The sequence below is a fragment of the Hyperolius riggenbachi genome, chromosome 10, assembly GCF_040937935.1.
Source record: "Hyperolius riggenbachi isolate aHypRig1 chromosome 10, aHypRig1.pri, whole genome shotgun sequence".
NCBI lineage: Eukaryota > Metazoa > Chordata > Amphibia > Anura > Hyperoliidae > Hyperolius > Hyperolius riggenbachi.
The window spans coordinates 107,619,238-107,636,815 of record NC_090655.1 but is presented as its reverse complement, the minus strand read 5'-3'; the positions used below and the strand labels follow the sequence as shown (position 1 = coordinate 107,636,815).

General features: G+C 42.6%; 1 protein-coding gene across 1 annotated transcript in view; it reads left to right on the top strand.

Moving 5' to 3' along the window:
* Window positions 1–17,578, top strand: part of FBXW4 (F-box and WD repeat domain containing 4) — a 257,632-nt gene that overhangs the window by 218,631 nt on the left and 21,423 nt on the right. The window contains exon 7 of the mRNA XM_068255667.1: window positions 7,565–7,705. Within this exon, the coding sequence (XP_068111768.1) occupies window positions 7,565–7,705 (141 nt within the window). The remainder of the gene's footprint in view (window positions 1–7,564; window positions 7,706–17,578) is intronic.

Below are 17,578 nucleotides of genomic sequence, written 5' to 3'. Positions count from 1 at the left end.
CCAATGACACTAGCAAGGTTGGTTAAAAATCATTTTTATTTGCACAGGCAATGCAATTTGTGGGTGAGAGCCCACTTCTTCAGGCCAATCACAATGCCAATTTGAAATAGCCAAAAGGTTCGATCATTGGTCACAAAGAGTTTGCACAATACCGTTGTCTAAACGGTTGTTTTGTCATTAGCGCGTTTCAGGTTAGTTACATCATTTATCAGACTTTAAATGGACATTACTTTCTGTCTAGACTTGTTTTACAAGATAAAAGGCCTGGTTCAGCCTCCTGGGTGTTTCATTGTTAGTTGAGGTGAATAGGTGATACTGAAATTTCATATTTCTTGCAGACATTCCAGAGTACTTCCATGTGGAAAAGACAGTCATGTGACCCAGAGATTTGTAGAGGGAGCTGCCAGGAGAGTGGGAGTTCCTCAGAATTGCCATTGCTTGACCTCATGCACCTCCTCCCTATCCTGCTGAGAGAGATTATTTATTTTCAGCACTCCAGTTACAACTCTGAGATCCCTCCCAGTCCTGGCTACTACCTGCTCAGTCTATTCTGGCTTCTACCTGCTAATGTCTGAGATCCCTCCCAGTCCTGGCTACTACCTGCTCAGTCTGTTCTGGGTTCTACCTGCTAATGTCTGAGATCCCTCCCAGTCCTGGCTACTACCTGCTCAGTCTGTTCTGGCTTCTACCTGCTAATGTCTGAGATCCCTCCCAGTCCTGGCTTCTTCTAGAAATTCTCCTCAAGGAGCCCTCATGGAGAAACATTTGATCCAGTGATTCAGTTGGTTGATCTTCGTCCATGTTACATAGTTACATAGTTACATAGTTATTTTGGCTGAAAAAAGACATACGTCCATCGAGTTCAACCAGTACAAAGTACAACTCCAGCCCGTCCCCCACATACCCCTGTTGATCCAGAGGAAGGCGAAAAAAACCCCACCAGGCATGGTCCAATTAGCCCCAAATGGGAAAAATTCCTTCCTGACTCCAGATGGCAATCAGATAAAATCCCTGGATCAACATCATTAGGCATAACCTAGTAATTGTAGCCATGGATGTCTTTCAACGCAAGGAAAGCATCTAAGCCCCCTTTAAATGCAGGTATAGAGTTTGCCATAACGACTTCCTGTGGCAATGCATTCCACATCTTAACCACTCTTACTGTAAAGAACCCTTTCCTAAATAAATGGCTAAAACGTTTTTCCTCCATGCGCAGCTCATGTCCTCTAGTCCTTTGAGAAGGCCTAGGGACAAAAAGCTCATCCGCCAAGCTATTATATTGCCCTCTAATGTATTTATACATGTTAATTAGATCTCCTCTAAGGCATCTTTTCTCTAGACTAAATAAACCCAGTTTATCTAACCTTTCTTGGTAAGCGAGACCTTCCATCCCACGTATCAATTTTGTAGCTCGTCTCTGCACCTGCTCTAAAACTGCAATATCTTTTTTGTAATGTGGTGCCCAGAACTGAATTCCATATTCCAGATGTGGCCTTACTAGAGAGTTAAACAGGGGCAATATTATGCTAGCATCTCGAGTTTTTATTTCCCTTTTAATGCATCCCAAAATTTTGTTCGCTTTAGCTGCAGCGGCTTGGCATTGAGTATGATTATTTAACTTGTTGTCGATGAGTACTCCTAAGTCCTTCTCCAAGTTTGATGTTCCCAACTGTATCCCATTTATTTTGTATGGTGCTAGACCATTGGTACGACCAAAATGCATGACTTTACATTTGTCAACATTGAATTTCATCTGCCATGTATGTGCCCATATAGCCATCCTATCCAGATCCTGTTGCAATATGACACTATCTTCCTGAGAGTTGATGATTCTGCACAATTTTGTATCATCTGCAAAAATAGCAACATTGCTCACTACTGCATCTACTAGGTCATTAATAAATAAATTGAAGAGCACTGGACCCAGTACAGACCCCTGTGGGACCCCACTGCTAACAGTCTCCCATTTTGAGTACGATCCATTGACCACAACTCTTTGTTTTCTGTCCATTAGCCAGTTCCCTATCCATGCACACAAACTCTTCCCCAGTCCTTGCATCCTCAACTTTTGTTGATTAGCTAGTTGTGATCTTGTGATTATGTCCCTCCGCTTCTTGTGTAGGCTAAAACAGGAAGCAGCATTGAGAAACAGGAAGCAGCACTGAGCTGTGAGCAACTGATTGACTGCTTCACTATGTACATGCCTTAATTAGTTCATTAAAGCTAATTAATCACATCTATTTCTAGTGGAAAAAATGTGTGTGTATATACAGTATGTGTATATGTGTGTGTATATATATATATATATATATATATATATATATATATATATATATATATATATATATATATATATATCCATCAGATTTTTTTTTATGACATTTCATCTTATATATGAAAAAGAACCTAGCTGTTTTACTAAATACAATCATTCTGCAAGCACAAGCTATTGCTGAAATCTACACACCCAATGCCCTGAGAAAGTCTTAAGTCCAATAACCAGCACCCCTGGGTGTAAGTTTTGGGGATTAGTTCATGCACTTGATGTTAAAGCTTGCCCATGATGATCTCATGGTGGGCTGTCGCTAGGGTTCTCGAGCCTATTTAAATGGTTGCTATGGACTAGGCATCAAGGGTCGATGTTGTAGCCCACAGTCACGGTCACGGAGGGAATTACACAGTGACAATGAAATTGTTATTCTACATAATCTGCTCTTTGGAGAGCCACTGAGGGAAACGGGCCGGCCTCAGCATGCAGCCAAGGCTGTGATCATAGAAGCGTGCTGGCTACAAAGATCGTACAGGGCTTCGCCTTCTGATCTGGGAACTCCAGCGCACCAGCCGCTAATCTGCTTTATCAGCTATTTTGCTGACACAAAGGTGTTTACTTATTTTAACATCTCACAGGACTCTATTTCTCCTTTTGTGTGGTCTTTATCCCCCAACAAGGTTTTAGCCCAGATTACCGATGGTGCCTCAGATCTGTGACACTGGATCAAGGAGCAGAGAGTGACACAATAATGGAGTCCAGCACATGAATCTCATGTCAGATTCCATTCTTTTGACCTAATGTATATAGTTTGTAACTTACTTAAAGAGCAGGTGCTTGTGGTCCATTGTGCGGCCTACAAGGGGAGCAGTTAAATTATTGAGCCGATCAGAAGATTATGATATATAGTTATTTGGTTTCGTTCTCCTTTAAGCAGCTCTACGTTCGAGTAAAAGGGGTCATTTAGATGCTGTTCCCAAGGATTACCATGCAATGATTGCTTTCCCCTGTAACCATGCAGTGCTAATAATGGGCAGATGAGATTACCCATCAGATACATCTGAGATTTGTAAGGAGCCAGTCAGCTATACTTTATTCAAGTGGCTACAGAGAATATACATTCATGCATGGCAGAACAGCTAGTATTGCTAATGCATGCTGCCTAATAGAAAAGCTAGGGTTCCTTTCATTTAAAGGGGTTTGCACTTTGACTACATGGACAATGGCATGTATATATTTCTCTTGGAAGGTTGGAAAGTTTGCCTAGTAAACAGAAACGCTTAGAAGTGGAGACAACATACCCAACTTGGTGAATTTAAACTTTATATTTAAAATAATGCATTTACAACATTAAGGTGCCCATACATCAGATGATATATGGGCAGATCGACCAAGAGACAGATCTCTCTCTTATCAAATTTGATTATAGAGAGATCTGTTGGCTGCCCATATACCAGCAGACCGATTCCCAGGAGACTGAAATCTCTTGGGAATCGGGATTGTGACGCTGCACCCGCCAGCTTGCCGCCTCCGCTGCTACCCTCCTAATGTAAACGTGCCCCCTGCATTTAATACTTTACCAGTCCGTTGTCTCCCACAGTGGTCCCCATTCATCTTCCACGTTGCGAGTGATCTTCCGACATCACACACACACCATGTGCTTTACGGAAGCCCATCGGCAATGAGGAACATGAATGGGGAACGCGGCGGGAGCTAGCGGACAGTAAAGTCTTTAATGCACAGGTGGGGGGCACATTCACATTAGTGGAACCAGCGTGGGGGTGTTCTGTGGTGTTCGTCACTAGAGATGGGCAGAATTGTTCTGAAGCGATTGGTCCCTGGGGAATGGTCACTTCCGTATTCGCCAGTTTTGTATATTTTACCAAGAGTTGATACTTAACATTCACACATCAGTAGAGAACTATGGAAGCAGCTTGGAAGCCATCTTAAAGCGGATCCGAGATGAAAAACTAACTATAACAAGTAACTTGTCTATATATCTTATCTAAAGTTTAGATAGTTTACACAGCAAATCTAGCTGCAAACAGCTTTAATAGAATATGATTGATTATTCCTGTGATACAATGACAGCAGCCATGTTGTTTGTAAACATTACACAGAGGCAGGTTTATCTGTATCTTGAGCAAAAAAACCTATTCCCCCCTCCTCCTCCCTCCTCCCCTCTGCCTCTGAAATCTCTGGCTAGTAATACCTCCCCCTCCTCCTGCCCATACTGAGCTCCCATGAGCCCTTGCTACTGTCTGAAAGGGTCTTGGCTCTCTGAAAACCTGTGGGCGTGTCTTCTTTAGTTTATAGGGAATTAGAGTATTAAAACAAAAACAAAAAAAGTATTTGGCTTGAGGAATGCCCTATAAACAATAGGAAAGGAACACAATTATGCAATGAATAAAAGTTCATCTCGGATCCACTTTAACCACCTATGTTCCTGGCTTGATATCACATTGATCCTCTAGCTATAATGCTTTCTGTGTCACTTTACTGGCGCTAGTAATCGGATCAAGAATGGCATAACACCTGATCTGTATACTTCCTCCAAAGTTCAGTAGAAAATATAATAGACAGAGAATTAACATGACAGTAATCTAGAATGTTTAAGAATAGAAAATGATTACAGTGTCTTTATGTATCTCGGACAGGTATGATTTACCTTCACTTTACCAATTGGCATTCACATTCCTGGTAGCAATAGTAGACATACAAGAATTCTGGAATAATTCAGAGGCTTACAGTGTTGTGATGCATTTACACTGCATCAGCTACATTGCAGAATCATTCTCCACGTCAACCCACTGCCCATACAATCCTATGAGCCTGTTCACATTTCTGCATTATAGTAACTCACTACATGCAGGCTTTGAATGAACGCGTGTGCCATAACACGTGCAGTGTCCATTGCAGTTCACACACATAATGCATGCATTATGCTTGCGCACAGTGTGAATATTATTGGATACTTAATTTGAATATAGGCTCATTTCACTGGCCTTAACTTTGCAGTCTTCTTTAAAGACAGCTGTAGTGGGAGTGCTATGGAGGCTGCCCTATTTATTTCCTTTTAAAGGGGCCCATACATCTAATGATTTTCCCGCCGATATACAACCGTTTCGATCACAGTGATCAAAACGGCTGTGAAATCGCCGCGCACACCGCTGACAGAACGATCGATTTCCGTCCGAAATCGATCGTTCCCGTCGATTCCCATCGACCCACCCGTGCGCAAGATTTTTCTCGGTCACCGGCGGGTCGGGAGTGCGTCGTTAGCGGCGTTTGAATGCCCGACGACCGACGCAGAACAGCGGGTATACATTACCTGCTCCGGCCGGCACGAATCCCCGCTGTCACTGCTGTCTTCTCCGCTCTGGTCTGGTCTGGTCGTCGGCATGCTTCACTTCTTCCTGCCCGGCAGGAAGTGTAAACAGTAGAGGGCGCTCTACTGTAATGTATGCGGGGGGGGGGGGGAGCGGCGGCAGCACACCACAGATTGTGAACGGTTTCAGGCTGAAATCGGTTCACAATCTGTTTGCAGTAAAGGTGGCCATACGATCCCTCTCTGATCAGATTCGATCAGAGAGGGATCTATTTGTTGGTCGAATCTGATGGCAAATCGACCAGAGTATGGCCACCTTAAGCAATGCTAGTTGTGTGGCTATCCTACTGATCCTCTACCTCTAATCCTTTAAGCCATAGACACCAAACAAGCATGCAGCAGATCAGGTGTTTTTGGCATTATTGTCAGATCTGACAAGATTAGCTGCATGCTTGTTTCTGGTCTGATTCAGACAATACTGCAGCCACATAGAGCAGAGCTGCCAGGCAACTAATTGTTTAAAAGGAAATACATATGGCAGCCTCCATATACTTCTTCCTACAGTTGTCCTTTAAGCAATCCACACCGATATATATGTATAGAAAGCTGTCCACTTTAAGAAAATTAAAAAAATAAAAATATGGCAAATCTCATAGTAAAAGGTATCTCAGCATTATTTTTGTGAATTTGGGACAGTATCTGATTTGCACCAATTTGCAAATTGGGATAACGTGATATTATAAGAGTGATGAACATGGACATCTCATACACTTAAACATAGGAAAACAATTGTTATTTCCAGCATAGTACGTATATTTATGTATTTCTGTGGAACAATGGTCCAATTCTTCTTGGGGAGTCCATGTGTCAGCAGGTTCTACAGTGAATTGGAGCAAATACACATTTTAATATGCAATGTCACTGCTTAGGAACATGAAGTTGGATGTCTGCCTCAGACACCTGCTTCAGGGACCAGACTGGAGGATTGAAACTGAGTTTCAGGGGGGAAAAAAAGAAACCGCATATGTTCCAAAAAGAGACATCTATGCATCTGGTTTATTAAATATTACCGATCTTTACTGTATCTGAGCAATGAAAATGTATTCTCCTGCGATGGAAGATGTCTTCTCTTGCATAATGATTTATGGCCCGTGGTGAGATTAGAGATACTGGCTATAGTTTCATCTCAGCTGACTTGTTCAAAGCGAGGCTTATGCAATGATTACAGTTTGTGTCTTGGCACAGGAATGGGTGGAAGCCAGGCTTGGCCTGGCCACCTAGAAACTCTGGCTTTTTCCCAAATAGCCATTTTGGAAGAGGGTATTTGACGATTAGTATAGCCATTTCATGGTTTCAAAACTTTATTAGTTCACTGCAGCCTTTACATTCACCTCATACTTTAAACATAAACATGTATTGTATGAGTGTGTGTGCTGTATGTATTAAGGCAAGGGGGTCCAAACATTTAAGGCCAAGGGCCATATAACCGTACTTGGGAGTGCTAGGGAGCAAAACTATAGAAACTAAACTCAATTTTTGCCGATTCCTGTTAGATACACTATGCCTGTGACATTGTGTCAAATAAAACATTTCCACGGGGAATAACTCGTATACCGTGTGCAGTTGGCACAGTGGCAGCTTCTAACCAATGGCTGTTACTGCTGCTGCATGCAGCGCCACGGCCTGCGAGCCGCATGGAATTAACAACTGTAGAGAGCTTTGTGGGCCACTACAACTGGATCGGGGCGGGGGGTGGCATTTGGCCCTTTGGACATGCTTATATTAAGGGAAAATAAAGCTGACCAACCTCTTATGAATACATGCCACCACTTGGCTTTTAACTGAAAGCAATAACTGAGTGAATTTGTATACAAATAAGCTATATGAAAAAAAAATCCGATTATAAAATGCTATTCTTACTTGTGAATAACAGTGTTCATGTAATTCTCTGTCTTGTGTAATTGCAGCGGCCAACTGATGAATTGCCTTGGAACTGAATTTAAAAGAGGTGCTGGTGTTCTGGACGTCTGTTATGAAACTCCTTCCACCTTGCTGTCGTGTGGTTACGACACTTACATTCGGTACTGGGACCTGAGGGCAAGCACCAGGTAACAGTCTCTCGATGCTATTGAATCATGCTAAGAGGTGGTATACAAATGATAGATGCTGAACTAAAGCTGGACAGATGCCTGTCGTACTTCCAGGGGAAGATAAAAACAAACGGGAGAGAAATGGGAACCCCTTATGGTGTTGTTTGTAGAGCAATCAGAAAGAAGACAAGAAAAATACGGTACTCACAAAAACGGGTTGCAGAACGGCAACCGCGGATTATCGCTTCAAGGTGGTGGTGCTGATCACCAATAGAGGGTTGACTTGCTTCACAGTGGTTAGGTCGCACTCCAGTGCAATCACACGCCGAGCAGTACAGCTCGTATTGCTTGGCAACGTACTGCAGAGTCTGCATCGATATAAGCATTGCCATTGCATCACACTGCGGGTACTGTGGCCAGTCTCACAGAGACTAATAACCACTGTGACAAGCTGCAGCAGGGGAGAGTTCTGCAATGCGCCACCCCATGTGTGAAAGGAGCCTTAAACAGTTTTTACTAACAAACACTGATGGAGGTGCCCTTGACGATATATAACTAGCATTATTATTATTTAGTATTTATATAGTGCTGACATCTTCCGCAGCGCTGTTCAGAGTATATTGTCTTGTTGCTTAACTGTCCCTCAAAGGGGCTCACAATCTAATTCCTACCATAGTCATACATCTATGTTTGCATTGTGTAGTGCATGTATCATAGTCTAGGGCCAGTTTTAGGGGAAGCCAATTAGCGTATCTGTAGGTTTTTGGGATGTAGAAGGAAACCAGAGTGGCCAGAGGAAACCCACGCAGACACGGGGAGAACATACAAACTCTGTGCAGATAGTACCCTGGCTGTGACCCAGCGCTGCAAGGTGAGAGAGCTAACCACTATGCCACCATGCTGCCCACTACGCCACCGTGCTACGTTAATGTAACGCCTTACCTTCTCAGAAGAATAAACCATAGGTAATGGAAAATATATATTTATTGATGCACATAAGACTAATATATCTTTTCCATTACCTATGGTTTGTTCTTCTGAGAAGGTAAGGCGTTACACTTCTCAGTAACGTTGCTACTACCAGTTAAATATTATCAAGGGCACCTCCACCAGTGTTTGTAAGTATAGTTCATACCATTAGGGGTTCCGAGTAATGAGGACCTTGGTTGTCCTCAGAACTTATCCAGTAGTGCAACCAACCAGCATCTACATTTACAGACCTGGGACACTGAGCGGCGATGGACATATTACCGCAGGCTCTGACGGTGGTTGCAGGTTGGTGCAACCCACCTTTGTGAGTCTATTACTTACATTCGTGTGCATATTCAGCTCCTTTGTCTTACGATACTGCACCATTGGACTCCTGGTCTCTCTTATCACACAGATACTTGGAGGTTACGGGTAACCATCAAGGATCGACACTTTTTCCATTAAACTATTTTTAATCATTTTACACATTCTTTGGGGCACTTCCCTCCCAGAATAAAGCTGGACAAGACTAGAAAACACAAGTGATCCAGGCTAGTAAACCCAAGTGATGTTATTAACAAAACAACATAGTTTATTAGGTTTGCTATCCTAACCTGGGTGATTTCAAGCTGTAATGTTGCATTTGCATGCACACACCTACAACAACAACTTATAGCAGGGCTGCCCAATAGGTCGATCGCGATCTACCGGTAGATCGCGACCGCCTGATTGGTAGATCGCGGCCTCCTGGCCGCATCCCATTGACTTTTGTGGCCAGCAGCTGTAGAACGCGGCCACTTGGCTGCGTCCTATCAGATTCTGCTGCTGGCCGCTGATGTGTCCAATCAGGAGAGGAGAGAGGCGCGGCTGAGAGGCCAAGGGCGGCAGTGTCATGGCTGGGGGCGGCGCTGGAGGCAACATTTCCGCCTCCTCTCACGCTGCCCGCCGGAGCGCTCCCTCAGCCGCCTGGTGATGTGATCTCCGCCGTGAAGTTGGCTGCGCGCACGAGGTGTCATGGCTGCCCGCATCGCTGCTGCACATGGCCTGTATGGGGAGATGACAAGCCCGCAGACTCCACAGTTGAAGGGAGGTAAGTGTGCCCGCCCTATACCTAGCTAACCTGTACTGAGGGGACCTATGCCTAGCGAACCTGTACTGAGGGGACCTATGCCTAGCTAACCTGTACTGAGAGGACCTATGCCTAGCTAACCTGTACTGAGGGACCTATGCCTAGCTAACCTGTACTGAGGGGACCTATACCTAGCTAACCTGTACTGATGGGACCTATACCTAGCTAACCTGTACTGATGGGACCTATACTTAGGTAACCTGTACTGAGGGGACCTATGCCTAGCTGACCTGTACTGAAGGGACCTATGCCTAGCTGACCTGTACTGAGGGGACCTATGCCTAGCTGACCTGTACTGAAGGGACCTATGCCTAGCTGACCTGTACTGAGTGGACCTATACCTAGCTAACCTGTACTGAGGGGACCTATGCCTAGCTGACCTGTACTGAAGGGACCTATGCCTAGCTAACCTGTACTGATGGGACCTATACCTAGCTAACCTGTACTGATGGGTCCTATGCCTAGCTAACCTGTACTGAGGGGACCTATACCTAGCTAACCTGTACTGATGGGACCTATACCTAGCTAACCTGTACTGATGGGACCTATGCCTAGCTAACCTGTACTGAGGGGACCTATGCCTAGCTAACCTGTACTGAGGGGACCTATGCCTAGCTAACCTGTACTGAGGGGACCTATGCCTAGCTAACCTGTACTGAGGGGACCTATGCCTAGCTAACCTGTACTGAGGGGACCTATGCCTAACTACCTTTCGCCGAGGCCAGGAGATCTACCAACGTTTTAAATGCACCCAGCCCCCCCCCCCCCCCGGTGCATTTAAAACGTTGGTAGATCTCCTGGCCTCGGCGAATTTTAAAGTAGCTCGCGAGCCGAAAAAGTGTGGGCACCCCTGACTTATAGTAATGATCACAGGACAGTCTTATTTAAAGAGGAACTCCAGTGAAAATAACGTAATGATGAACAAAAGTGCTTAATTTTTACAATAATTATGTATATATGATTGTCAGTTTGCGCCCATTGTAAAATCATTCCTCTCCGATTTACATTCTGACATTTATCATATGGTGACATTTTTACTGCTGGCAGGTGATGTCAGTGGAAGTAGCTGCTGCTTGGTTTGTTGGCAGTTTGAACCAGCTGTTATTTCCCACAATGCAACAAGGCTGAAGGTTCCCACAGTGTGATATCAGCACCATGGTCCTGACATAACACTGTGGGAGGGGTTTCAACTCAATATCAGCCATACAGAGCCCCCTGATATCCGTTTGAGAAAAGGAAAAGATTTCTCATGGGAAATGGGGTATCAGCTACTGATAGGGATCAAGTTCAATCCTTGGTCACGGTTTCTCTTTATAAAGAACAAACGGGGAAATAAATTATCACTTCACTATGAGCAGTTATTATCACTTCACTATCACTTCAGCAGTTCTAGCTACACTGTTATAGTCATCAGGTTTGGTCTGCAAACCTTTAGCACCTAGTAGGGTGTCCAGTGTTCTCCACTGTGCCGATCAGCCGCTCTGTCAGTGCTGATCACTACTTATATTTACACAAATATCTGCATTAATATGTGTCTTTGCCTTATTTAAAACGTGGCAATCAGCCTGATTAATACTTTATTTATACCACCTTCATAGTGACAAATGGCATTGACACAAATGGCAAATACATATGTCCTCATGGGCTCTTCAATCAAGACTGAAAGAAGACCCATGAGAGCCTGGCACAGCTCAGAGGACAAGAAAATGTCACACCCCACATGGGTGGAGTAGTCATTCCCAGGTGCTTTACAAGGAGTGGAAGGAATGATGCCCTCTTCTTGCAGAGTTCCTTCTGATGTCACAAACCATGTATGATGGTATTGTTCAGGCAGCACAGCCCCACGTGTGCAGACTTCGCTTTTCTGACAAATCCAGCTTGCATGGGGAACAAGGAGTCAAAACTGCTTTGGGGGTTTAAAGCAAATCTGAAGTGAAAATACATTTGAGATAATAAATTGTATTTGTAGTACGGATAATAAATAGAACATTAGTAGCAAAAAAAAGCCTCCTATTGTTTTCCAGTACAGGAAGAGTTAAAAAACTTGAGTTGTTATCTATGTAAAAGAGCTTCTCTGAGCTATTAAAATTCAGTCTGTTTTGTGGAGAGCTTAAAGAGAACCCGAGGTGTGTTTAAAGAATGTTATTTGCATACCGAGGCTGGATCTGCCTATACAGCCCAGCCTTTGTTGCTATCCCAAATCCCCCTAAGGTCTCCCTGCACTCTGCAATCCCCCATAAATCACAGCCTTGCTGTGAGGCTGTGTTTACATCTGTAGTGTCAGTCTCGTCTGCTCCCCCGCCTCCTGCATAGCTCCAGTCCCTGCCCCCATCCCTTCCCTCCAATCAGCAGGGAGGGAAGGGATGCAGGCGGGGACCGGAGTTCTGCTCTGACAAGCTGTTTGTCAGCAGCGTGGCTGTGATTTATGAGGGATTGCAGAGTGCAGGGGGACCTTAGGGGGGGGGGGGGGGGATAGCAACAGAGGCTGGGCTGTATAGGCAGATCCAGCCTCTGTATGCAGATAACATTCTTCAAACCCACCTCGGGTTCTCTTTAAGGCTGTGTTCCCACTTAAGCGGAGAGCAGACTTTTTTTTGTCTGTTCTCCGCTCATAGTAAAACTGACAATGAACGACTCCTATTTTATATATAGGAGCCATTCGCACTTGTTGGTCTGCAATGAATCCATTGCAGGAAACTGACTGCACTTCTGTGCAGTCTCCAATAATCCCAGGCAGGCAGATGCATTCCCCATATAACCTATGGTGGTACCACATCTGCCCCAGGCTACAGCTGGACCACAGCGGACCATTGGAGCGGACACTTCACTGCCCGCTCCCGCTGGCGGCATGTGATCCGGCTGCAGATGGGAACCCAACCTAAACAGCCTAGAAACGGTGAAAGACAGCTTGAAATAAGGTTTTACTAAAGGATTCATTCTGCTTTATTTTACAAGGACAGAGTGTGGATTCTAAATTGCAACTATGAAAGTCTAATGCAATGTTATAAATACACTAAAACATAAATGTTATAAATAAACTACAGAACTGAAAATAAAAATGAGACTCTTTTCTTTGCTACTAATGTTCTATTTATTATCCATACTACACATACAATTCATCATCTTACTTTTTGCTTCAGAATTTGATATTTATTAAATATCAATTAATTATTATTACGAAGTATCACCACTATAAAATAGTGACCCCTGGCTGCAATTTCATCCCATTCAGTAGCCGATGCCCCCTTTCCCACAAGAAATCTTTACCTTTTCTCTACTAGTGAATCAGGGACATCTGTGTGGCTGAAATTGTGGTGGAATCCTTTCCGCAGTGTGATGTCAGGGCCATTGCCCTGATGTTCTTGTCTGTGAACCTCTTTGCATTGTGGGAAATAATGTCTGTTTCCTTTTAGCCTGATATTGTGGTAAAACCCCTCCCACAGTGTGATGTCAGGACGTAGGTCCTGACAGTTTGCGGTCTGTGAATCTCGTTGCATTGTGGGGAATAATGGCTGTTTTCAACTGCCAAGCAACCGATATCTCCCTCTGTGCATATGTATACCTATTAAAAAACAACCTTTTAGCCTATTGCATTGTTAGTGAGTGTGTTTACAGATAAGGGCAGTTGGTGCTGTCTGTTTTGTTTTTGTTCCAGCCAGCAGTAAAGATGCTGATCTGCAGGATCACAGAGGATCAATCAAAAAGTACAAGCATCAAGCATTTCTTGATCCATCTTTTATTTTTTAAATGACACCCGAGGCGAAAATAAACTAATGAAACAAACAATTGTATCTATCTTCCTTCACCTAAAAATGACTTTTTAAGATATTCCACAGTTTTATTTTATGTTTAAATCTACTTAAATCTACGTTTTAACTGTTTATTGTTTTTGCTCAATGACACATTCATTGAAGTATGCCAGAGTTAAAATCTATGAACTATTGACCATTTTTATCTCTTTCCTACTATCGCAAGCCATTTTCTGCTAGGAAAATGTTTTATAGTTGGAATTTCTTATTAGTGAGGGTCACATTGTAGTCACTTCCTGTCTGAGTCAGGACTGAGACAGCCACTTACATACCTGATATTTAACCCTTTCAGCAGATAAATAAAAAAAGGAACACAGCATAGCTATTTGTGTGCTAGGCACTGTACATACCCATGTCTATCTCATCATGTCACATGTCACCTCGGGTATCATTTAACTTCTCAATTTGCAATTTCTTGATTTACTTATTTTTTACCCTTACAACTATCTTTTGGTAAAGTTCCTCTTCAAGGGTATTTACCGTAGGTCAATAGGGAAATACGGATTGCACCTGTAAAAAAGAAAAATCAGATCAGCCCCTTAACCTATTTTGGTTCCTGGACGTAGTGCACGCGCACTCCCGGCCGCGGATTCGGTAGCCAGGGAATCTATGTATCGGTCTACGGTGCCCAATCATTGATTCCTCTCCCCCGCTGAAAAAGCGACAGCTTCTCTCGGAAGCTGCGCCTTTTCTGGCCCGTTCCCTCTGCGATGAGTCACTCTAAGCGTGTGTTACGCTTAGAGTGACGTCATGTAAACAAACTCATGGCCGCCATCTTGTGGCCAAAAAGTAATACTACACCTGTAAAAAAAAAATTTAAAATTAACACACATTTACATTCTCAATCTATTGTTTACCTCCCACCCTCCCAAAACTACCCAAATAAAATGTTTACAATAAAAAAAAAAAATTACAATAAAAAAAAAAAACATGTAAATATTTACCTAAGGGTCTAAACTTTTTAAATATCAATGTAAAGATGAAATATTTCTATATGTTTTTTATTTTAAACTTGTAAATAGTGATAGATGCAAAACGGAAAAAATGCACCTTTATTTCCAAATAAAATATTGTCGCCATACATTGTGATAGGGACATAATTTTAATAGTGTTATAACCGGGACATATGGGCAAATACAATACGTGAGTTTTAATTATGGAGGCATGTATTATTTTAAAACTATAATGGCTGAAAACTGAGAAATAATGAATTTTTTCCGTTTTTTCTTATTCTTCCTGTTAAAATGCATGTACAGTAAAGTGGCTCTTAGCAAAATGTACCCCCCAAAGAAAGCCTAATTGGTGGTGGAAAAAACAAGATATAGATCAGTGCATTGTGATAAGTAGTGATAAAGTTATAGGCTAATGAATGGGAGGTGAACATTTCTCACGTGAAAACGACGGAACCTGAATGGGTTAAACATACAATGGTCTTAACCTCTTGAGGACCACAGGTTTACACCCCCCTAGTGACCAGGCCATTTTTACTATTCAGCACTGCGTAGCTTTAACAGTTTATTGCACAGTCATACAACTTCACACCCAAATTTTACCTCTTTTTCATTTCCCAATAGAGCTGATTGCTGCTACAATTGTCTTTTTTTTTAATTAAAAAAAAAAAACTTTCTTTTTTCATTTTTTTGCATCGGCCCTCACCCCCCCCCCCCCCCCAATTGTCCACAGACTGGCCTCTGTACAGCGCTACGCTAGATCGCAGCGATGTACACATAAATTATTGTTTTTATCAGCCTGCCAGCTCCAATCGCGGCTGGCAGGCTGTTCGTGGCGGCTTTCTGTGTCCTCTGCAAGGGACTCTCGTTCCCTGCTAATCTCGCGAGGAGCGAGATGATGCCATTTGGCGTTAGGCGGTCATGTGCCTGCCACACTCCCACCGCCGGTTGGCGGTTGGGAGGTAGTTAAGAAGGCAGTCTTGAGGCACATCTAAATAAATTGCCCCCCCCCTTTTTTTTTTATTCTGAGTTATTTTCAAGTACAGATTTGATTAAATTCTGTTTTATGATAAAATAAGGTTGTGTTACTTTAGGTGAGCGTTTTCCCGAGGGGGAGGAGTTACTCAACTTGACCAGTCCTGTTTGTGGGACTAGATATGGTGTACTAATGATTAGCATAATTTACTCTACAGCACTGTTTTGAAGTGGAAATCTACTTAACACTATGACTGCACTATAAACACGTCTCATAATGACTTTAAAGAATAGCTCAGTAAAAATACAAGGTATTTGAAGTCATTTCTATGAATACCAGTGGTGTGGTCCAACTACAGATTAGTGATTGATTAGTAAACGGAGGAAGTGGCCAGCAAAAAAATCTATCCCAGCTGTTGGATCTCCCAGACAGAAAAGTATTTTCAGAGTGTGTTTTACTTAACATTATCCCAGAATCCCAAGGTAATCTGAGATTATCCAGATAATTTGGACATTATCCATAGCTATGACATAAGGAACAACCAAAACTATCAACAGTGAAAATATCCCAAAACAAACCTCTAGTGTTGCCTTCCTTTTCAGTTTATGATTTAAAGCACAACATTTTTTCAGCATCTACATAAAACATTCATTGAAATAATTTATGCACACAAACTTTTTGCAAAAACAAAGCTTTTACATGCTTGATTAATTTAAAATTGCATATAGAAAAACTTTGCTTGGACTGGAGTTACAAAATGTAAAGTCACCTATGATATATCTAGAGTTGTGAAAAGCTTTTTATCTGTTGTTTCCATAAAACATGATTGGATGTCGCTCATTGCCAGGAGTGAGTCCACAGTTTTCTTCAGTTTATGAAGAGTACTTTTGCTGAGGCTGGTAATAAGAGGTAATAGGAAACGGTTCTTTACAGCAAGAGTGATTACAGTGTGAAATTTATTACCACAGGAAGTAGTTATGGCAAATTCTGTATCTGCATTTAACCTCCCACTAGCGGTATGATTACTGCTGGATTTTTTCACAGGCTTTTAGATTCCGCTAGAGAGATCTGCTGCAGCCCAGCACATTACTTGCCTCAGGCTCGGGGTTACTGCTTTGAGCTGCGGATTTTGGGCCTGAGCCTAACTCGGGGTTACCGCTAAGGAGGTTAAGGGAGGTTTAGATGCTTTCCGTGCATTAAAGGACATTACAGGTAATTCCCAGCTGTGTTGATCCAGTCCTATGGGAGAAAAGCGCTTTACAAATGTTATTGTATTGTATTGTATTGTATTTTATCTGACTGCCACCCAGAGTCAGGAAGGACATTTTTTCCCTTTTTAGGGCTAATTGGCACAAGCCTTGTAAGGGTTTTTACCTACCTTTGGATCAACTGGGATATGTGAGCATACAGGCTAGTATTGTGCCATATATTCTGATTGAATATGATGGTCATATATCTTTTTTTTTTCAACACAAATAACTATGTAACAATAATAAACAGAAAAAAAATAAAAACCATTTCAAGTAGGAAAGAGGTGGACTTGCCACCAATAATCACACAACTCACAATCTGTAACAATGTAATAGTTTAACAAACAATACATTGCATGGAGGTTCTTTATTACAATTACTGGCATTTAAAGCAATTTTAACTGACCCTGAGAAGCATGCCGCTAACACAGAACCATTTATAATGGCCTTGTCATCTTTTTGGATACTCTCATATATGACATTAGGAATCGGGATGTCCACAGAACGCGTTGTCTTTAGAACCAATACATTGTTGACCTTTGTGGTTTGTGTGATTGGAGGCAAGTACACCTCTTTCCTCCTTTTTAATTGTTTTTATTTTTGTTGGCTCTTACTCTTACCAGTTGTCTGCTAGGGCCTATTCCCACTAGTTCTGCATCAGTTTTTCTGGATCCAGATTATTGGATGTGGCTATTTTATGGGAAACGGATGCATGATGCAGAAATCTACAACACACCATCCATAATATTTCTGCATCAGAAAAATTGTATTTAGTGGAAAGAGGGGCATAGGCGTTCATTGGAGTCAG